The 24,543-nt window shown below is 32.1% G+C and overlaps 3 protein-coding genes across 4 annotated transcripts; 2 read left to right on the plus strand and 1 right to left on the minus strand.

Annotated features, from left to right (window-relative positions):
- The first annotated feature begins 2,896 nt into the window (after positions 1–2,896).
- Positions 2,897–3,661, plus strand: LOC131630503 (uncharacterized). The gene is made up of 2 exons (XM_058901280.1): positions 2,897–3,051; positions 3,136–3,661. The coding sequence occupies exons 1-2, from the start codon at positions 2,967–2,969 to the stop codon at positions 3,408–3,410; spliced, it is 360 nt and encodes a 119-aa protein (XP_058757263.1). The 5' UTR covers positions 2,897–2,966; the 3' UTR covers positions 3,411–3,661.
- Positions 3,662–9,869: 6,208 nt separating this feature from the next.
- LOC131630472 (uncharacterized) lies at positions 9,870–11,051 on the plus strand. Its single transcript, XM_058901241.1, has 2 exons — positions 9,870–10,617; positions 10,710–11,051. The coding sequence occupies exons 1-2, from the start codon at positions 9,907–9,909 to the stop codon at positions 10,872–10,874; spliced, it is 876 nt and encodes a 291-aa protein (XP_058757224.1). The 5' UTR covers positions 9,870–9,906; the 3' UTR covers positions 10,875–11,051.
- A 1,522-nt stretch (positions 11,052–12,573) lies between these two features.
- On the minus strand, positions 12,574–17,296 carry LOC131630473 (ubiquitin-conjugating enzyme E2 27-like). 2 transcript variants are annotated; one of them, XM_058901243.1, is made up of 6 exons: positions 17,170–17,296; positions 16,857–17,041; positions 16,701–16,749; positions 14,002–14,161; positions 13,707–13,796; positions 12,574–12,903 (listed from the first exon to the last, which is right to left on the minus strand). In XM_058901243.1, exons 2-6 carry the CDS (start codon positions 17,032–17,034, stop codon positions 12,802–12,804), a joined length of 579 nt encoding a protein of 192 aa, XP_058757226.1. In that variant the 5' UTR covers positions 17,035–17,041; positions 17,170–17,296; the 3' UTR covers positions 12,574–12,801. The 2 variants fall into 2 exon arrangements, with proteins under 2 accessions (XP_058757226.1, XP_058757225.1); XM_058901242.1 differs by lacking the exon at positions 17,170–17,296 and having other exon boundaries at positions 16,857–17,163.
- Between the last annotated feature and the right edge of the window lie 7,247 nt (positions 17,297–24,543).

The following is a 24,543-nucleotide window of genomic DNA, read 5'->3' on the forward strand; positions in this document are numbered from 1 at the left end:
TGCAAGGGCGTGTGTATGAATTCGAGACATCCCATTTATTTATTTTAAAATGTGAAATTTCAACCATCATCCTATCATATCAAAAAAAAAAACACACAATCTATTAGGTATTTCATTGAAGAGAAAACGCTATTGGTGACTTCTAGTAGTTATACAAATTCCCGATCATTTTCCACTTTTATTATTCTCAATTAATTTGGTATAATATAAATGATATATAATTATTGATGAAATTTATTCAATATTTTTTTATTAGTGTTGAGTTGAAGTGAATGAGTATTTAATTTATTAAGTAAGATAATTTTAAAAAATTATGAATTGACGATGTGTAACGGGCAGTGTTTTAAAAACCGGATCGAACCGGCCGGTCGGACCGGTTAGACCGGGAATTGGAGGGGTCACCGCGGTCTGGTCTGATTGTTGGACCAGATATATTATTGAACCGGTAAGAACCGGCCAAAACCGAAAAAACCGATGAACCGGCGATCTTAGAAAACCGGTGGTTCAAATGTATACTTTTTTTTCCGCACAAAACGACGCAATTTTCATGATTTGTTTTATAAAAAATATAATTAAAATATAATAGACTTTATTCAAATCTTATTTGGAACAACTTTTTTTCTTTTTTTAATTAGACTTGGTTTAAACTTTATTTATATTTATATTTTGTATTATTTTGTTGTGAGTGATCCTTATATTTAGAATTTGAATGTAAAAAATAAACATGTGAAATTACGATATTTTAAAATTGTAAAATTTTGTAGGTGTTGTGATATTTTTTAAAGACTAAGTCATCCGGTTCGACCAGTTTAATAAATATATAGTATTGTAATATAGACCGGTTTATTCAACCGAGTTTCCGGTTTAATCCAATTTAATCATGCGGTTGGACGAGTGACCCAGTGGTTTAACTAATAAATCAGTGATCCAGTACTCTCACCGGTTTAATGACCGGTCCGGTTTTTAAAACACTGGTAATGGGTGAAAACCACTTAGATAGACAAACCAAAAACCACTTTTACATAAACATTAACAATGTTATCATGAATGCAAAACTAAAATATTAAATTTTGGGATCAATTTAAACTTATCATTTTAAATATGGGGTCATTCATAATCTCATGTTCATCAAAGGCTAATTGTTCCATGAATGCAAAACATGCTATTTAAATCCAAAATTTTAAACTTTAAAATTATGGCATTGGACAAAACTTTTGAATCAAACGAATGGTAACAATTACTCTTTATTCAATTAAATGTCTATTGAAGCCAACATCAAATTGAACAACATTTAGATCTTTCAAAGGATTGTTATTCTCTAATTTTGTTTCCTCTGCTTTTTAATGATTTTAGATATTTTATAAAGAAAAAAGTGCAAAGGGTAGAAAATGATAGGTAAATAAAGATGAGAGAGTGTGTATTAGAAGAGGTAGAGACATGGATACAAGCATATTCAGCTCTGTGCATGTACAACATAGCCTCAAATAATTAAGGGTTATTTGACGGTTTCAATTATATATGTATTGTACTTTACAGAAATAAAGTGAAATATATAATATATAATTCAGTTTCTAAAAATATATCACCTCCTTTTTTTATTATAAATCATTTTGAACTTTTCACATATGTTAAGAAAAATAATAATTATTGAACGTAAATGAGAAATTATGAAGGTTTTTACAAAATTGATATGTAATTGAAAAATTATGAAAATATTTATATTTTTGAGAAAATATTAATAGCTCTACAAAATTTTAAAATATAAAAATCCAATTTTGTATTAAATTTCTTTTAAATATTTATAGAAATGGAAGTGAAGCACGAATAACTTGTTAGTAATCTATCTTTATATTTAGGTTAAATTACACTCAAGGTCCTTTAAATTATTTAATTGTAACAGTTTGGTCCTTCATGTTATTTTCGTTACAACTAGGTCCTTTATGTTATCATATGTGTGCATCATTATCCTTTTTTAACCGAGAAAATGTGCTAATTGTGGATGCAATTATTTTGAGGGATGTAAAAATGATGAAGTGCTTCCAAAAACACATCAACCAACATTTCTTTTTTTTTTTTTTTGATATCCAACGAACTTCATTAAACAGAGACCGAAGTCGGAAACAAGGATACATCAGAAGGCGGAATAAAATCCAGCCAAGTCTTACTTCCTAATTGTCTACCAATGCCAACTAATCTATGGGCATCTTCATTAAAAGAGCGATTACAATAAATAACAGAAAAACAAACTAACTGTTCTAGGAGTTTTTTGCAGTCCACCAAAACTGGTTCAATGTTGGCAATAACCTCCAGCCCATTTAAACTGTCAACCACCCTTTTGGCATCAGAAATCAGAACAATGGTTTTGTGGTTAAGATGAAGCGCCATCGAAATCCCCCATTCTATCGCCATAGCTTCCGCCAGCTCCGGTTCCACACTCATTCTTCTACGACAACACGCCGACAGGATAACCTTTCTCTTGCTGTCCCGAATCACCAAGCTCATTGCCATCCACCCCTCCTCAAAACAGCCTGCATCTACGTTAATGAACACACAGTCCGTAGAGCATTCTACTTCTACGTTAATCAACCAACATTTCTAAATGATTAAAATGAGAGAAAAAAGAGGCAGATATCACCCAAAAGGACCAAGTTGTTACAAAAAAAACTTAAAGGAATAAACTGTTACAATTAAATAACTTAAAGGACATTGGGAGTAATTTAACCTTATATTTAAATATAAAAGATTTTCTTACCTCTTAGACAAACATGTTCCAATTTATCCTTGAATAGGTATAATGACCCGATACTCTTATAATCATCCAAATGGTTACTATACAAAATATTATCCAAATCAAGTTTTTTTTTACTTCTTTTATTTATCTTATCCCATGATCACTATAAATAGATACTGGCTGGATCCATAGAGAATTCACATTTAACTACAATTATACTCTTAATTGATCAAAGATGAAAACTAAATATTTTATCTTTGTGTTCTTTCTTTGTGCATTAAATTTGATCTTTATTATGGCAATGGAGCCACTCAAAGACGGTAAAAATTTACAATTTATAAATTGTTTGCAAAATTTCTCTCTACTTTATTATGTTTAATAAACACATGTTGTTTGATTTGTAGTTGATGTAATTGAAGACTTCAAAACAAGAATTGAGGTGAATGAGAATGAATATTGGGGAAAAGGTGGAAACCATGGAGACAAAGGAAGAGAGTATGGTGATGGATATTGGGGAAGTTGGACAGAAGGAGGTTGGGCAGGAGGATTACCCGAAAAACGAAAAAGCAACAAACCTGGAGGAGAAAGCAAAGGAGAAAACAAAGAACATTCAAGAGAAGAAAAAGGTGAACCTATAGGAAGAGATGGAGGTGGAGAAAAAAAAGAAGCACATCCATAAACATTCATGAAAACTAGTTACATGCATGTGAACATTCTTATCCCATGCAAAATGTAAAAGACAAGTAGAAACTCTATCACATTTCATGCTTAGTTTTTAAGAGGATGAACATCTTTCCCTTAAATTAAAATGTATTTTCCATGTATACTTATATTGTTCAACTTTTATTATCATAGTTAAAGGGATGAGAAGTACCACTTTTTCATGAAATAACATTTTGTTCACCTTGATGCTTTAATTTCATATTTTCTATCATATTATAAACTCAATAGGGATTAAATTACTATGATGATTATATTCAAGATTTTTTTAATTGAATATAAATATGGAAAAATGAAGCACATAAAATAGTATAGATGTTATATTCGATATCTTTAAAGCAGAATATATTTCCAAATCTATTTTAAACAGATAACCAACAAAATCAATTACATAATAATAATAATAATAATAATAATAATAATAATAATAATAATAATAATAATAATAATAATAATAATAATAATAATAATAATAGAAAAATTAAATAGAAAGATACCGACTTTTTAATGTGGAAAACTTTCGTTAAAGTGAGAGAATAAAAACCACAAGATCTAGTCTAATAAAAAACTTTTACTATATAAATAATAGATATACAAAGAGTCTTCCTAGTAACACTAGGAGATAAAAATCTTTACCAATAAATAGTAAAGGTGAGAAACACACTCTACTCCAAACAACACCTCCTCATAATTGTGAAAATACCGAAACAAATTTAAAAGAATGTTAAACTACTCAACATTTATTGAATTTGTTGCTCAAACATATAAAATTTGCTACTTATCTATCAATTGAAGCCAATTTTCTCTTATTCTTTCACAACCACTACTACGGAAAAGGGCTACCAAAGCGCTTTTTTTGGGCTACTAAAGCGCTTTAAAGTGCTGCCAAAGCCAGCGCTGCCGTAGGTAACGAAAGCGCTTTTGAAAGCGCTCTGGTAGCCCCCCTAACAATCGTCATGCCTTCTCTATTTCAAGTTTTCTCTAAAACCCTTGTTTGATTGCTTTAATGTTGTGTTGCTTTAAAGATTAAAAAATTTCTTTTAATCATTTATCACATTGGTTTGACCCAATTAAAACAATACAAAAAAAAAACTCTTTTTTCTTATTCTTTTTCCTTCTTTTTTTTTTCCAAAATAAATGGTGAGTCTCACTTTAAGAGTGGGTCCACCTTATAAATCTCATCCTCATAACTTAAGTGGGAAGGAGTGGCTCCATTGTGCCCGTATTCTTTCTATAATAAACCATTTTTGTCACGAGTTGCTCATTTAACTTCTCGAGCTTAAGGCTCCATGGGATAGTTTTTAACATACATGATATGGACCCTCCTAGTTAGATTGTAGCTTCCCATGTTGAGTCAGAACAATCATTTGCCTGAGCACGAGGTCACTCTCTTGCATCTCTCTTAGAACTATCTTTGAGTTGTATCTTCTAGACGCCTTTTGTTTGGGATGAACTCCATGATGTGGGCGACAACTCGGGTTTCATTGACTAGGTCTATTGCGCATCTGGTGAATCTTGTGTCACCTCCTGTATAACTTTTGCAAATATAACAGTACAAATTTAAACTACGGTGATCATGTTACTCATGAACCATCTTGCTGGTTTTTACCATATTTAACTTATGATTCAACAACCTTGATCTTGCCTCTTGCACCTACTTACTTTCGACCACCTTTTCTTGCTTAACTAATCTAACAAGTTCACACACATGGTTCTTTAACCATACTTGACTTCACTTGCTTTTGAATGCCTCACTGAACGTTCTTATTTTTTAGTTTTGCAACCAGCCACCCACATTCAAAGCATAACAATCAAGTTTAATATAACTCTACCTTTGAAATGGTTCAATCTTTCTCCTTATCTTATCATGAATCAAATGATAATTAGAGGTCTTTGTAATCGTTCTATCACTACTAATTGTTCAATAACAGGAACCTCCACCTCAAATCGAGTATTCTTCGCCACAATTTATAAAAACTTCATCCCTGGATCTTTACTCTTTTATCTCGAATAGGACTCACTGAAAGTAATACATTTGCAAATGAGAAACTTTGATCCTCTATATTCCACTTTTCATCACTCATAACCTTTTACACCTTTTGAATAGTCATTGAAGACATAATCTTCAACTTTATAATCAAGCTGAATTATCTTAGTTTCATCAATAATTTTGACAAAATTTAATTAAGATTAGTTTTCAAGTTTCCTACTACAAACCACCATAGGTATCTGGAACTGGAAGTATATCCATGTAAAAGAACACTTGTCTGCCAGATAAGCTATTTTGGAATCATCCTTACCTTAAAAACTCCATGGAAACTCAATAGTCAACGTTTTATCCATTTTCTTTTACAAAACTCATTAAAGCGGTGTGAAATAACCTTTAGGTATCCACCACGCCTTGATCTCAATTCCAATAGTTTGTTCTTCTCATGAAAGTCTTTATTAGTCGATGATGAATGAACAACAACACAAGAACCTTCTAAATTACATATTTCATATTTTAGACCTTTTAGTCATGATCACTCCACTATACAAAATCTTCAACACCCTATGACCTAACTCTCTTCAATCTTCAAACTCGACACCATTTGTGCACCAGCACTCTCATAATTATCCTCATCTGAGCCAGCTCTTATCTGAACAAAATCATCATTACTCTTTCTCAAGGTACAATCCCTTATGAAGTGACTGATTTTTTTTGACAAGTATGTGGGATCTGAGACTTCACACACAAGATGGGGGGTGAATTGTGTGGTAGAGAAAAAAGTGATTTTGAAAAACTTTGCAAAATAAAATTAGAGTTTAAAAACATTTTAAGTATTATACATCAGAAAAAATAATTTGCAGAAAATAAATTACGGAAAAGTAAAGAGTAGAGGAAAAGAGAAGACACTGAGAGTTATATAGGTTAAGTCAAAACAAAATGACCTACTACTCTCTCCAAGAACTGGTCTTGAAAGTATCCACCTCACTCATAAAAAGAACTTTCTCGCAGAAGTACTTTAGCTAAAATCTTAATGAAAGAAAGTAAACAAAAGTTTACAGAGAGTGAGAGGGGGAGAGAGCGAGTCGTGTCAAAACACGATTCTGGATGAAATAAAATTAGGGAAGAGACTTCTATTTATAGGCTAGAGATTGGCCCAAAAATGAATTTCAAATAAATTCTTTTTTGTGACAATCTAATCAATTAGCACATGATTCCGATCGATTAGATGTTCAAAATATATTTGGTTAGTTCACATTATTAAGGTGTTGTCCTAATTGCTTGGTACATAATTTTGAATTGAGCTAACCGATTAGATAAAAGTGTTAATTAATTAGATAAGTCAAAAGTTTGTCCAGAGCTATTTTGGCAGCTCCCAATTCATCTGACACAATTTCAAGATATTTTTGAAGATATTTTCTTCCCGAAAATCAGTTTTAAAAATGTTTTTTGTGTGTGTGTGTGTGTGCACTTTAGTCATGTACTTTCACGAGAACGCCCTTTATAGTATTCACTCATACTAACTTAGGTAGGGCTTTCTTGCGCTTCAAGACTCTATCAGATACTCTTATGTAGACATTTGCTTAAGATTACTTGAGATAAGATTTGAGTTACATTTCACTTGATTGTCATCATCGGATAGTCAAGTCCATCAAATCCTAATACTTAGGTTTGTATCTTTATCCGCTTAACCACTTGTGCTTGACTTCTCAATAGACATTAGTTGTTATCATCAAAAATTAATATCCTTGTTAAAAGCATATCATCTGCAAAACAAGATTCCACAAAGTAAAGCCTTTTAATCTTGACTGGTTAAACCTATTTTATTTAGACATCCCTCTACACTCGCTTCCCCTCCTTAAGACACTCAAGTCTTCACTGTTACCATCAATATTCAAAATTTTCACCTTTAAAATTTCTTAGATCTCACAACCGCGTAGACTTCATCCAAAATAATTGTACATTACTTACCGTAACTATGGTCATCCTTAAAGTACTCAAAAAATATGGATAGTGAACTTAACAAGAGTGAAGCCTTGTTCTTATCAACATTCATCACCACAATATTCTCCAGATCATCAATGATCGTGTGAAATTTTGTCAATTGCTCCATTATGGATTTGTTTTCTGCCATTCTAAATGACTGGAGTTGTTATTACATATTCAACCTATAATCCAAAGACATGGTTATATACAATGATTCAAGTTTTCCCATATTGAAGCTGCAGTCTTCTCCCTGGAGACTTCCTTTAGAATTTTATATCCGAAGCACGAGATAATGACACGTTTGGTCTTATCCACCATCTCAGTTTTTTTTTGCATGTGTTAGGTGTACAAGCATCAATGTATCACCCTTCAATGCTTCAATGCATCTTCACTTTCCACGACCCACAATCATCCTCTTTGGAAAACTTTTTTATTTGCAATTTAGAGCACATTGTGCTCACTTGTAAAAAAATCCATTTGCCCCACGGTTGGCGCCACTCATTGTAAAAAATGGTGGAATAATTAAATGCACTTGGTAGAATTATTCAAAGTTCAAACACACCAAAAAAATTTGATGTGTATAAACATATAACAATGAAAACAAAAATAAATGACTTTAAACAATAAAGTAACCCGTCAAGAGTGAAGACAAACACACAAAAAGATAAAAGATAAAAGACATGAAACACAATAATTTGGCTACCCAGTTCAATCAAAAGAACTACTCTAGGGGAGAAACCAACTATTTGATTCACTTTTCTTTAAAAGTTGTTACAAGAGATTACAAAAGAGTTATAAGAAAATAGTCACTCAAGTTTTCAAGAACAAACCATATTTTTTTCCAAGTGTTTTTCAATCTCTCCAAATATCTATATAGACTACTCTATTTAAATTTCACATCCTACCTCCTTTGTCTTATAGACTACATTCTAAAGGTTTTTTATGAAAAAAATAATAAATAATATTTATAACTTCTAAAAGCCAACGAAACCTTAATGTGCCCAAAAACCAGCTCGTTAATTATTTGAATAAAAAATTATAGATGTCTTATAATATTCATTATATTAATTTAAAGGATCTCTAAATTAATATAAATTAATATAAAAGATATTTATAATATTCTAATATTAACAAATAGATTCCAAAATCAAAACGATTAAACCTGATACTTGTGAATTGCCTAGACCAGACTCGCCTCAGCCAAACTCCCCCGACACCGCTGGACCCTCGTCTCTGCGGCTCCTGGCACCCTTGATGGCGGCCAACCGTAGGATTGCCTTGCAGCCCGTCATCTTGTCGACTTTTCTAATGCTTTATAGCATTCTGATTTTTAACTATCTTAAAATATGTTATATTTCTCTTCATTACTCGAAACTTTTCTAATGCATACTTCTACTAATATAATATTTTATTGATGTCATAAATTATATCCAATTTATTAAAGGATAACTCATCTAAAAATTTTGATGTTGGCAATTAAAACTTATCATATGTCTCATAAAAACTTTTTATTAAAAGAAACAAACTAATTTCTATTTGTCATGTTAAAAAAGTTTAATCAATATTGTGGAGGGAACATTTTTTTAAAAAAATCTCTGAAGAAAATTTAATACTACAGCATGTTCAGGACTGAATTCGAACTTAAAACTTTTGGTTAAATTGGAGGAGATCGCATCTTATTTAATCCAAATGCTCTTGAGTTATTATAGAAAGACATTTTGAATATGCAACAATATATTTACTTATTTGTAATTAATATTGTGTAGGGACGTTTGATTATATGTTTCAATGTGACAATCCATTTATTTTTTTGTAAAGAGTGAAATTGTAGTCCTTAATATACTAAATTAAAAAAATACTTAAAGTTTGATTGTAATTTGCTAAATCTCATTTTTATCATCATAGATCTTATTTGTACAAATAATTAAAAAAAATGAAAGTTTACTATTTTACTGCATTTTTACGCTTTTATAGTTATATTTAAAAAGCTATAATCTAGTATAAAAATAAAAAAAATAAAAAAAGACCTAAACTGAAATAATAAAAAATAAAAAATCTCTCATTAAATGTATTTTAAAATTAGTTTATACTAAAAATGTATACAATTAAACTCATATATTAAAATTCCTACACCTTATTTAGACAAAATAGACTGTTAACTTGTCCAGGTTGTGTTGGTTCCTTCTTGTCTAAAATTGACACTTTCAAAATTCCAACAATACTAAGACAGAGATACAATGTACATGTTGATCAATATTTTAGTTTTTTTTCTTCTGTTCTTCTTATTGTTGTGTGTATTCTATAATTGAATGTCAACATCTGTTAACACAGACTGTATCTAGTTAATCATCTTCATCTTCAACTGCCACATTCTCAAAATCCTTCATAATCCCCCCAACTTTCACATCTCCATAACCTTGTAATCCAATATAAAGAGAATTTAATTATTACTTTTCTTGTAATAATTTATTTTCTCTTTATAATGGGAGGTAACAATTCCAGGTTGATTAATCCAAATAGCGGCGATGTATTGCCTGCGAAGATTCGTCCTCTTCTTGGACAAAGATTTGAAGAGTTTAGAAAACGTAGGAATAATGTACAAGCAGAAGACAATGAACTTTCGAAGAAACAACTTTTGAAGGACAATGATGGAGGCTCTGATGGGAAGTGTTCGGATCAAAATGAAGTTTCGGAAGAAACTCAACCGCAAAAAGAACAGCACGCAATAATACATGCATTGGCTATTGACAAACTCTCTCAAGTTGTTCCGTTGCCAGTTTCTGAATGCGAAATTAAGGAAGAGAAGAAGGAGAAGAAGGAAGAAGGGCCGAAAGGACCGATAGATAAAGATGTTGAGAAGACAACAACTGAGGTAAATAGTGGATTGTCCATGCAAGAAAAACATGACAAGGAGGAAGGAGAAAGCAAAGAGGAAGAGGAAGAGGAAGACGAAGAGGAAGAGGAAGACGAGGATGATGGAAGACGTATAGGTCCTGGATCACCGAGTTTTAAAATATATTGCGTTGCGAGCAACAAGAAAAAAGAACAAGAATCACATGACAAACATGCAAGCGCCGAGCAAATACCTGAGAAAGAGGATCAAAACATTGCCGTGTACAACAAGTCACACAGTACTGACGATAGCGATGAAAGTGAGATATCTGAATCGGAGAATGCAAGCAACTCGAACGATGTAAGTAAATGGTTTTTAATTCATTTGCTTTGAATTTCCCGTACGGTATTAAAAAAATGTAACACTTGACTTTATAAATCGGTTTTGTTCAGGTTGTTAAGGAGACGACTCCGAAGAAAAAAGGACATAACAAGAGAAAGAAGCTGGAGGCAATGAAGAAAAATCTACTGAATGTTAAGAATATACAAAAGAATAGAATGAATCGAATGATGGGTTGCGCGGGAAATGACAGAAGAAGTCTTCTTGAGGATAACTGATTTAGAATGCACTAGATGCTGCTAGAGAAAATATTGAAGACACATCTTAATCATATAATAACTAACTAGAACTAAGAGTTCTTCTTTGTTTGGGCTTTTCTAGGCATCTTTTTTGTTCAATTTCTTTTGAATTAACATATACTGGTGTAGCTAGATATATGGAATATTTATTAGAATGAAACCAGAGATTGCCTTTGTAAAGTGCTATTGAAGTGTTATTCATATGATTTATTTCTCTCTGTTACATATGGTTGCATAATACATGTAAAAAGGTAGTACATCAATGATCTCACTCACACGAAATTTTGGTTGAGAAAGAAAGGGAGAAAATAAAAACATAACTACATGAATATAATATAAAAAATTGGAAACTAATGCATAGATGAAGAAGTAACATTATAGGGGTTGTATTGTATGTTAAGGAAAAACTAGAAACAACCATGTTAATGACACACTTTCAAAGAATATTCTCACCTTTAAACTTGTGAGTTGTGATTGCTCCTGCAATGTCAAATCATTAGTCACTAGTTAAAACGACAATATACACTGATTGGCCCAACACCGTTGACAAATGCTTAAAATAAAGAGATGGAACGAATGACTGTCAATTTTAATCGGATGATTTTCCCAAGTATAATAAGTTGGAAAATGAGAAATATTACACTAAATTATTATTAGAATCATTAAGACACAACGACACAAATCACATTAAAACACTACGTGAAGACTTTAAGATGTGAGGTTCTCATCTTGTGGGAACCTTATTGAGAATAAGCCTATAAAATGAGTAAAAATTTAGGGGAGTGTGAAGGTTTAAAAATTTTGTTTTAAAACAAAATCATTTGTAAAATCAAAATTTAAAAATATTATGTAAAACAAACAAATAAATTAGTAGAAAATTAAAAAAAGGAAAAAGATGAAACTACTCTTGTCAAACCTATTCTCTCTAAAGAGCGTTGGATACTTCTAATCTCTTCTCAATGTTGTGCTTTAGTTTACTTGGATACTTCTAATCTCCTCTCAATGTTGTGCTTTAGTTTACTGATATTACCAAAAGTTTCCTTATTAAAAAAGATAGAACCGTGTACATTTTAAAGATAAGTTACAATACCATACGAGATTTCTCCAAGCAATCTGGACTATATTAGAGTACTTCGAGTGTGAGATCTAAGCTACCTCAAACCTAAAACTATGCGCCCGTGGTCTTGGAGGAAAAGACCACACCAAAAAGAGAATGAGGTTGGGACACCAAAAAGAGAATGAGGTTGGGATCAGAATGAAATTTACACCACACCTCAACCTATGCAATAGAAAAAGCCATGTGCCAAACAATGTCAATATAACTTTAAACAATTTAAATTATACAATTGAACTTTATTTAATTTAAATATAAATTATTTAGCATTATGAAGATTAATAATAATCATTTTAACAATCCTTCATTAATTCCAAAATTTTAATCATGTCATTTTAAATTTTTCTCATTCAAATTCCATATCCAAATACGCTCTTAGATTCTTACAGTATTTAAGAAAATTTTCATTTTCGTAAACAAAACTACCATGAAATGGTCTGGGCAATATTTTCCCTAAATCGACTAACCTCCGATCCGGTTAGAGTTACATCATCACATGACCTAACATAATTTATCCATGTTACTTAGACCAAACATCAAACAGAAAGTTTAGGAACAAAAACATAAGTTGAACGAAAGCAAATATAACTTGCCAATAAGGTTTTTCATCAATTTTATACCTGCTACGAGAAAATTAGGACAATGTCGAGTACAAAGTTTTAAAAGAGAAAAAAAGGCAGAATTAACCCGAAATACTATATGATATAGGATTATTATATCTTTATATTCAATGAACCTTTTTTTATCTATGTGCTTCCAACATTTCATATAAGCTTCACAATGATCATCACCCTACAATAGTCTTTCAAGAGCCAAGTTTTCATCACCACCAACGGCTTCCAAAATACTCCTTACTTGAGCTTCAGGAAATCCCATTTCAACCAGTTTCTGTACCTGAAACAAAATTGAATAGAAATTGCACTATGAAACTTCTTCAAACAAATATCATCATAATTAATACATTACCCATGGAAATAATATCATTCCTATAAAGTAGCTTAAATTTTATATTTTCATGCTTACCAAATAAACAGCACAACATCAATCTTCTTAAACTGGTTATGCATATTATCAATAACAAATATGGTATAAAAGTAGCAGTGTAATACAATAATAGTATTAACTAGAGCATTATCATATTTTCTTCACTAAAGTGTTTAACAACAAAAGACATAAATTACTATACAATTTGGTCACTAATAAACCAAATTTCACAAATATATTCTCTTTTTTTTTTCAAAATCACTTTTTTCATCAACTACATTTAAGGAGTAGTTCACATGGCACACTACCTACACAAGGGTTACATGTTACCTACATGACAAAAGAATGGATTTTTAAATAAGTTGGCATATTCAAAGATTAATTCATATAAACAGAGTTTCAATAACCAAAGTAATATACAATTTACTACTTCAAGGGAATAAAACATAAAATATGTCCACTTTTAAAAAGGTCACGGCAGGTAAGATCAATTAAAATATACTTAGTGTATGTTTAGATGCCCATCTACTTGATCAAAATCGCGTTGAAAAACCACATCAACTCAAAAGCTCCAAATAGTAGCTTCGTGATTTTCACGTTTTATTGCATTGGGATGTGGTTTTTAACGTGATTTGGTTTTATAACGTGAAACCACACACATACTTAATGCTGTGCTTCCAAATTCCAAAAAATAAATGCATCAAGTTTGTTACCTTATCTTCAACTCCACGGGATGATGTCTTCGCAAAACTTTCAGTCCAGTAGCGAGCAGTATTGACAAATGTCTGATAGTCTTTGAGATACTGCATTGCCCATAGATAAACAATGGTTTATATAGAATGACATAACTGACTCAAGAAAAATATGCAAATACCAATAGAAGTTGATATAGTAGAAACTTAGACAAGCATAGAAGTATTCAATATATTGGGCTTTGTTAGTTCCACACGCAAAACATACGAGAATAAGCAAAGAGTAAAGATACAGCTACACAAGAATGAATCAGACCTGCTGTGCCACAACAGCATCTTGAGGATCATCAGGCTGAGGAGCAGAAAGAAGTGCTTGCACAGAAAGTAGTGCAGTCTTCAGAGTCAGTGCCGGGCTCCACTGATCTTTCAAGATGTCCAGGCAAATAGCCCCACTTTGGCTGCTGATATTTGGGTGCCTTCAATGGTTATATGCATCGCGAAATTAATAAACCAAACATATATTTACTCAACAATAATGCGTTAAGTGCCATGTTTTCAGTGCATAAGTAAATTGCTCATATTATAAATCCTAAGATTGAAAATACATTCAACAATCATATGCTTCTTTAGGAGCCTGAACACCTAACGACGAGGCAATTGAAACAAGCACTAGAAGCATAACTGCCAGATTGGTAATCGGGGAGAGATGGTGAAAGGCAAAGAATAACAAAAGATGACATACAAAACTCATCATATCAATATTTTGAGGCCAAATACCACCCTACATTAAAAGGACCAGCATTATATTACTACACTATATTAAAAGGACCAGCATATTAAGCTTCTTTAATAGGTTTAGAGCTTACATTGGCATCAATATTCAATAATTAATACAATACCGATTGAAACCTAAGCATAAAATATCAGAACAAATTCTATATCCTAGTGCAATTTGGGAAGCTAGGAATGGTGTAATCTTCAAATCACCTTATTCCTTTCAACTCAATTTGCTCCAAATTTTTGGCACAGGTTAAGCTTACTAGCGGTAAATCTACTCTAACTTCTAGAGCCTCTATTGAGGACTTTGTCCTTCTTAAAGCTTTCAACACATCAATCCATCCTCCCAAGGCCCCTTCAATCAAAGAAGTGATTTGGAGTCCTCCTTTGCTTAGGTTGGATCAAGTGCAATGTTGATGGAACTTACTCTTCTAATAATTCTTCTGCAGGGTGTGAAGGTATTTTCAGGGATCATAATGGTTCTTTCATTTTTGCTTTGGCTGAACATTTATTGTGGGATAACTCTCTTTTAACTGAATTTTGTGGTGTCATGAGGTCTATCGAGATAGCTAGAGATAAAGGTTGGTTGAGGCTTTAGGTGGAATCAGTCTCTTCTTTAGTTGTCAAGGCTTTTGCTAATACCAACTTTGTTTTTAGTGTCTTGGCTATTAAGGAATAGATGGAATTCTAGCATCAGAATTATTGCTAACATGTCTTTTATCATTTCACACATATTTAGAGAAGGAAATAGTTGTGCGGAATTTTGCCAACATAGGCTGCACATCTAATTCTTTAGTTTAGATTTCATTCCTTTGAATATAAGGGAGTAAGGGACGACTATGTAAAGAATAGGCTAGGTTTACCTTTTTTTTAGATTCAAGTCTTATCGAGTGGGTTTTGGCCTAATCCACCACTCTTTTTTGTCTATCAATCTTTTCTATTGGAATATACAGGTCTTTATCAACAAAAAAAAAGATGTTCTTAGAAGAGCTTATCTTCAACCAAATCCAAAATTGTATCATGGGATTATACTATAGATTTCCAGGAAAATAACAGCATGTCAAGTAACAAAAAGCAATAGTTTTAAACACTAACAAATTAGAACAGTGTGTTTGGTTTGCTTGTATATTTCCATCTAGTTTCATGTTTTCAAGAATTTCTAAAGGAAATGTAGACATTCATATGTACAATCTTGAAAATAGTTAACAAAGTAGCATTTTAATGGTTATGAGTAAAAACATTTCAACTAAAAAAGAAAATAAAGAATAAACCACAGTAGACATCAATGAAATACAAAGATCCCAATAGATCAGCATCATTAAGGAGAATCCATAGGGTGCAGCGGCAGATTTTAGCAGGCCGCCGATTCACTTAATTGAACAAAGAACACTGCCTGTCACATACTCCACAGTCATACTCAACTACAAACGAAAAAGCAAGAATAAACTGCAGTAGACATCGATGAAAAACAAAGATTTCAATAGATCAAAATCATTTAGGAGATTTAATAGGGTGCAGCAAGCGGCAGATTTTATCAGGCCGCCAATCCACTAAATTGAACATATAACACTGCACATCACATACTCCACAGTCACTCAACTAAAACGGAAAACGCAGAAACAATCAATGAAATACAAAGATTTCCCAACCAACAACAACCAAGTCTTAATCCCAGTGAGGTCGGTTACATGAATCAACTTTCTCCATAATGTTCTATCTAGGACCATTCATCTATCCAAATTGATAATCTCGAGGTCTTTCATAATAACTTCTCTTATAGTTTTTTTAGGTCTTACTCTACCTCTAGGCTTTTGACTTCTCTCCATCTGATCTACTCTCCTCACCACAAAATCTCCATGTCTTCTCTCTACATGTCCAAACCACCTAAGTCTATTTTCCACCATCTTTCCCACTATAGGTGCTACCCCAACACTCTCTCTAATATTGTCATTTCTAATCTTACCACACACTCAACGCAACATCCTCATCTCTGCTACACTTACGTTATTCTCGTGTTGATACTTAACCGCCAAACATTCAGTCACGCACAACATCGCAGGTTTTCCATAGTCCGATAAATATATGCATCATTAAGGAGAGAGAACTGAATTGCACACAAAACACTGCCTATCACATACTCCATAGTCATACTCATGTAAAACTTAACCACTATGTTCAGTAATCCAACAAAATTTATTAATCACAGAAGAGAGAGAACAGAAACAACATATCCCATACCAGACTTTGGTTGTAAACTTCATCTTTGGAGGTTCAAACGGGTATCCATCTGCAACAAAAGTAACAAATTAATGAATTGAAAACCCTAGCTAATTCTAATTGAAAAAGAATAATTAGGGATAAACAAAAAGAAACCGAATACGAATAGTTAATTACCAGGTATTGTGATTTCAATCTGAAAAACACCCCCTTCGTAAGGCGTTCCGGTAGGGCCAGGAATGGTTCCGATCAAGTTAACGAGGTTATCGCTTTTCGGACTAACCTGAATTCCCGATCCCGCAGCGTCTTTACGGCATTCGACAAGCTCCTTCTGAACGCGAGAAAAGTCTATCATCTTGAATCTGAAAGAATGAAAGAAAAAAACCCTAAAACTCAGAGCGCGTGAGCGAGAGTTAACAAAGAAATGTGAAGGATTGGGATTATAAAGAAATGAAGAGAAGGAGAAGGAGAAGAAGAAACGGTTTGGGACCTTGGTTGGGTGCGGCACAGAAGAAGCTAAGAATAAAGCGCGTTTGTTGCTTTTCACTTTTTACTTGCTCGTGATAATATTACTAGAACTATAGTAGTAGTAGCGAGTGGTTACAGTTTTTTTTTTTTTTGTTATTTATTTATTTATAGAAAACTATACTTCGTTAGTTATTTTTATTGGAAATTTAGTATTGATTTTTGAAGACACGTTGGAATCTAACTAATAGTGACGTCTATGGTAGAGTAGTAATTAAATAATTGAGTCCGGACCATGATAAAGAGTGATTGGATTAACTAGTGTCGGATCTCAGAGCAGCAGGATGAAATAGGATAGAATGAAGTGGAACGGAACGAAATAAAATAGATATTTTATTTTATTGTTTGTGTTTTCTATAACTTGATGGGATGTAATAAAACAAATTAGTTCATTATATTACATATATCTATAATGGGTTGAAATGAAAATTGACTCGAAGGTTATAATACTGAAGACATTGATGGAGATTGGAGTAAGATTTGGAAAGCATCGATTATGAAGAGATGCAAAACTTTTATGTGGTTGCTTAAGCATAACTGACTGCTTACTAATCTCAGCAAGAATAACAAAGGATTGGGAAGCGTGGGGTGCAATTTGTGTGGAGCTGCTTGTGAGTCCAGCCTGCATGCGCAGCGAGATTGCCATGCATGCGTGAAAGTTTGGCAAAGCTTAGTCCCTAGTGAGCTAATGCTGGAGTTTTTTTCGGCAGACTTGGCAAAGTGGATAAGTTTGAATCTTAACTACATGAACAATAGTAATAAGGATGGGAGAAATACTTGGATTGTTGCTTGCAATGCTTTATGGACGTTGCGAAATCAGGAAGAGCACGATGATAATTATGCGCGGCTTATTGATCCTATCAACCCTATTCTTAGAAGGCGTGATGAATACCTTCAGGCCATGAATTTGTACAAAAACATTAAAGAAGATGGAAGTGGAAACAAGTATGTGGGGTGGAAGACGCCAACAAGCGGAACGATCAAACTCAATACTGATGGTGCAAGTAGGAGCGATAGTATCGCAGGTTGTGGAGGTGTAATTAGAGATGAAATGGGGAAGTGGATAGGAGGTTTCTCAAAGAATGTTGGTAGTAGTAGTGCACTTCTGGCAGAAATATTGGGAGTGTATGAAGGTGTTAAACTCATAAATTGGTTGGGTTATAAGAAAGTGGAGATCAATATTGACTCCATGGAAGTAGTGGAAGCGCTAGAGCAAGGCGTTGTGGGTCATGTGGAATGCGTTGCTATTCTTAGGCAGATTTTGCAGCAATTAAAAATTCTGGAGACAGTTATCATATCGCATATTTATAGGAGTGCTAATGCGTGCGCAGATTACTTGACAAAGCATGGATGCATTGACAAGAGATATATTTATTTCGACAGGGCTCCTAATTTTCTTGTTGATTCATTAGATCTTAATGCTACTGGGATTGTCGTTCCTGTTGTAGCTAAGTAGTTGTTCTTTTCTTTCGGGCTTTAAGCCCTCTTCATTATCAAAAAAAAAAAAGAAAATTGAAAGATTGTATGGCATATGATGAAATGAACTTCATCATGTTTCATTCCACTCCATCAATTATATACAAATTCAAACAATGGAATATTGCTCTAAAGTTTATTAGATACTATTAAAAACAATTTTTCAATTTGCGTGTATATGCATTATTTGATTTATCGCATGTTTGTTTGCTTTGAAGTTTATTTGCATTGTATGAATTTATTTGCATTATTGTTGTAGTTCATTTTGAATAATTTGTATTTATTCGCTTTGGCTATAATTAGTATTCGTACCTTTAAGAACCTCTTCATTCATTGTTTTATTTCTTGTATCCATGAAATTGGTTTTGTATCAAAAATATATTAAGTATTACTTGAGTCACAAGTTATAATGCTTGAATCAAGGTTGTAAGGATGCGTGATTCGAATCATGCATAGTGTGACTCGAATCATGAAGCCTTGTGAAAATTGGGAATTGGCTCTGTCTAATTTGAGTCAAAACATAAAATAGTGTGATTCGAATCATAACTCTAATTTACGCTAATCATGAGATACACATGACTCGAATCATGCCTCCTTTCCTTTCTTTCCAACCTTTGATTCAAGTTGTTATTTCACTGATTCAAATCCTTACTTTATGATTTAATAAAAACCTTTTGTCTGTGATGTTTTTAGAGTGTGAGTCTAACCTCTAGCAACTTAATTCATCTATCTCTTTTGTTTTTGTCTATAAGTGTGAGCATGTTACCAAGAGAGAGAGAGATAGAGAGAGAATCTTATAATAAATGAGGAAACACAATCTCTTGAAACATATAGATCCACAAGATCAGAATCACTTGGAAACATGTCCAAAATCTTGAGAATGACAACCAACATGAATTTTGAGTCGACGAGGATGTTAATCGACTGCCACGAAGAGTTTCAAGACTTAGCGAATTCTTCAAAAATTGAGTGTCAAGTAGAGATGATGTCTACGACACGTTTCACATTATCATCAAGATTTTATGGGGAAGTTTGAAACAATTATTATAACATGGGTGGTAAACAAGCAGGAGGTCGCGGGTGACACTTGTATGTGCTAGTGGAAGCTTGAAGGTTAAACGTGGCATAAAACACAACAGTCTCCTAGTGTTTAGAATTGTCATCGACAGTTCTAAACATATAATAAACAACACACTCATACATTATAACAACGATTGCAGAATTTCATACATTCTCTTCATACAACTGAAGTACATGTGTCTAGGGTGTACACGGGTAGGGTAAACCCAATGAAACTCATCCAAATCGATCCAAAAAAAGGGTTGAGTCTGGTTATTGGGTGAATACGGTTTTTAAAAATGAAAAACCATTCAAAATAATTCGGTTATGGATAAATCTACACCAACCCACAAAACCCATGAGTTATTGAGTGACTATGTTTTGTAAGTTGATAAGTGATAACTTTGATGTCTTTAATCTTGATTGCTTCAATTACAACCTTTTGAATATCTTTTATTTTGTAAGTAATGATTTTAACTTATTTATGATGTTGCATTTTGATTATTTTGATGTTAATTCTTGTAAGTTGCAAGTATTTTATAAAATTCTAGGCATTACTGTAATGTGACTTTGGTTTTTGTAAATATATTTATGATGAATATTATCGTGCATTTAGACATTTGATGTAAAAAATTGCGGTAAAAAGTTAAATTATTTATTAAGAAAAAAATTTGACACGTCATCTATAATTATATAAGGAAGAAAAAAGAAAAAATGGGTAACCCACTACCCAACCCAATCCAACTCACAAATTTGTAGTTTTACCCCAACCGATCCAATAATATCGTGGGTGGTTATTTTATCTCACTCAAACTGGTGTACCATATATGTGTTGGGTTATGGTTTTGGCTAAATTTAACTCACCCGACCCATGTACACCCTTACCCGAGTCAAAGAGCGAAACAGTTCGCGAGAAATATGTATGTGTCTGCATCCACTCTTTTCATTGTTTTCTTGTTTCATTAAACGAAGCATTTAGTGCATTTTATCTCCTTATTATTTATCAAAATGTGTCTTCATTTAAACTCTATTTTTGCGTCGTCTTCGTACAAACTGTCACAACCAAATCACACGCACTTGTTTTCATAAAAATTATTTGCACAAATTGCTTTGGAGGCTTTTCAAGTTAATCTCACTAGCTTCATCAAACTCGTGATTGTTTACCAAAAACTCCGGTAAACAAATTGGCACACGTGGTGGGACCATTTTATGCGAATATTTCTAAATATTTTTGTAGAAAAATGTGTCTTACATTTCTTTTGAATGTTTTTTCCCTACACATAAAAAATTATGAGTTTCGAGGTTTATGGTTTTTAAGAGTGGTAAGAAAATTCCTGAGATGTCTCGTAGAAATCAACCCCTTCCCAAGGTAATGCTCCAAACCCTGGAGATCAACCGATAACGACGAGTGTTGGTAATTCTGGGGTCCCAATTTCTATTGAGGAAAAACGTATTTTCATTAGTTAAATACTATACTGCCAGATTGGTAGATGCATCGCCATACAACATAGAAGACAAAAGGCATCCTTACATAAGAGCATCCTTGCATAAGGCATCCTTACGATAATATCAACTATAATGATGGCATGCATACACCCTACCATGGACAACTTTGGTCAGGTGGGACAACCACCAGGAGGCATGGCATATTTCCCCCAAGTATGTTGCCTCTGACCAATAACCTCGTCCAAGTTATGAAAAAACAAATGGACGAGAGTAACCACAATATGGTCAACATGCTCACGCAGCAGATACACACTGTGCTTAACTCGCTAATAGAAAATATGACTCAATGTTATCACCAATTGGCCCAACAAATGGCTAGAATGGTTGATTTTTTTGGTGCACCACCAGCGCCAGTAGAACCAACACCAAACAATCTCCACGGGTTAACCCTCTGGAAGTGAGGGTTGTCTAGAACAACCAGGAGCCTAGGATTGTCGACAACGGCCAAGAGCCAAATGGCTAGGATGTGATAGTTGTTCAACGAAACCAAGATGTCAATCGGGTTCTTAGGCAAGCCCAATAAGATAATATTGGAGGTAAAATAATATTACCAATACAGTCGAACAAATTCTGACCCATAATGGCTTTAACATTAACCTCCCGAGAACAAAATAATAAACCAAAGTAAATAGCAAACTCATACATTGTATTAAGAGTCGCAAAATTTCATACATTCTCTCCATACAACTGGAGTACCCGAGTCAAAGAGCAAAACAATTCGCAAGAAATATGTATGTGTTTGCATCCAGTCTTTTTCATTGTTTTCTTGTTTCATTAAACAAAATATTTTTTTTGTGTCTCAGGTTTCACCTTTATTTAATGTCATTTATTGCACTTTATCTCCTTGTCATTTTTAAAATTTGTATTTATTTAAACTTTATTTTTGCGTCGTCTTGGTACAAACGGTCACATTTAAATCACACGCACATGTTTTCATACAAATTAGTTGCACAAATTGCTTTAGAGAGTTTTCAAATTAATCTCACTACTTTCATCAAATTCGTGATTGTTTACCAAAAATACCGGTAAACACACATTTCAACTTAAAGAAAGGGATGGGATTCGATGTGACATTAGCAACATTGAAAACATGTGTATTAATTGTATTTCTCCTTATAAGCAACTTTTAACCGGGAACAAATGCATTAAAAATCTAATTAATTTTATATTAATAAACTAAAAAAAAACTCATATAAAAAATCTAGATACATAAACTAAACCCAAATGATATGTTTGGATTGATGGAACACGGCGGAGCGGAGCGAAATGAAATGGAATAACATAATGCTCCAATGTTTGGATTGATAAAAAGAGGATGAAATGAAACGGGATATGATGGAATGCATTTCATCTCATTCCATCAAATTCTTCAATTTTCGCTCCATCCAATTTGGGGTGTATGTAATGAAGTGTGACATTTTAAATAAAATAATCAAACAATAGACTAGAATTTATATTTCATTCTGCACCGCTCCGTTGTGTTCCATCAATTCAATCATAGCCACACAAAAAATACTAAAAAAGAATAATTACATAAGACAAATATTATTTGGTGAATATCTTATTTCATAGTTTTGGGCAAAACACATTTATTTCGGTTAGATGAATATGTATTTTTTTTGGACCTAGCAATAAATGATGTTTTTCTCATAAATACACAATCTAATATAAATATTTAATTTGAGATCATTATATTTTTTATTTCAAATGTTTTACGTTGAAATTTTACAACAACTAAAATTGACTTCTTTGATGAGAACAATATTTGACCAGTGTTATGACCTCTCGACATGAACTCTGGATTACTAGCACCCCTTTCTCCTAGAAATTAGAGTGCATAAAGCAACAAAAAAATCGACTTCTTTGATATTTTATGTGTTCTTATATATATATATATATATATATATATATATATATATATATATATATATATATATATATATATATATATATATATATATATATATATGACATCAAAATGTCAAACTTAGTAACAGACATCTTTGATAACTCTTCACCACATGTCTGTATAATAAAATCTACTGTTAGATTGAAAAATATTATTATATAGATCACGCCTATAAAATTTTGCATCAATAAAAAATCATTAGATATGTTAAAGAAAATGATAAAATTTAACGGTTTTCATAAAGTTTTGTAAGACGTTAGTTTTTATGCATCTCGTTGACATGTCAAATGTTTTTTTATTGATGTTAAATTTTATAGACATGATCTATATGATAATATCTTTCAATCCAATGGTGGATTTTGTTACAAAAATAACCACAATACATTAAGATATGCAAAATTTGATCGTTAAAAAAGAATGACAGATAATCTCCACCATTTATTTTAAAATTTAATGGTTCAGATTCATTCTCATGTTCTCACATAAAAATGTCATTTTCATTATGTTAGATTCATTCTCATGTTCTCACATAAAAATGACATTCTCATATCATTTTTATGTGAGATCATGATAATGAATCTGAACCATTAAATTTAAAAATAAATGGTGGAGATTATGTGTCATTCTTTTTTTCTCTCTCGCCCATTATTAAAGTAAATGAATGAGGAGAGAGAAAATAATAATAACGTATAATCTCCACTATTTATTTTAAAATCTAATGGTTCAGATTCATTCTCATTTTCTCAAGTAAAAATGACATTCTCATATGATACGTTATATATATATATATATATATATATATATATATATATATATATATATATATATATATATATATATATATATATATATATATATATATATATATATATATATATATATATATATATATATATATAAATTTTGTTTTAATGATCAAAATTTGCATATCTTATTGTATTGTGGTTATTTTTGTAAATAAATAATCTAAAATAACTATATTGGAGTTTGAATCCAATACATTTTTGTGTCAATTGTTTTTTGTCTAAAGAATGGACCTAAATAAATATGACTTATTTGATTTTTTTTAAACAATTTAAATTTTTTTCACTTAAACTTTGTTTATCAAATGTTTTGGGATGAAATATATTACATGTTAAAATTGGAAGTAAAAAAAATGTATATATTACATCAAAGTTTGAATCAAAGTTATTTATAATATAAGAAAAGTTGTTGTTCTAGAAATCACAAAAATACTCATTTATTATCTTAGTCTAAATTAATAATTTAAGAGCAAAAAATGTCTTTTGTTGATTTTTTTTCAATTCGTACTTTCCAACTCACTTTCACTTTTCACTTTTTGTTATTTTATTATTATTATTTCTAATAAATTATTAATCAAAATATTTC

The sequence above is a fragment of the Vicia villosa genome, unplaced genomic scaffold, assembly GCF_029867415.1.
Source record: "Vicia villosa cultivar HV-30 ecotype Madison, WI unplaced genomic scaffold, Vvil1.0 ctg.000685F_1_1, whole genome shotgun sequence".
Lineage (NCBI taxonomy): Eukaryota > Viridiplantae > Streptophyta > Magnoliopsida > Fabales > Fabaceae > Vicia > Vicia villosa.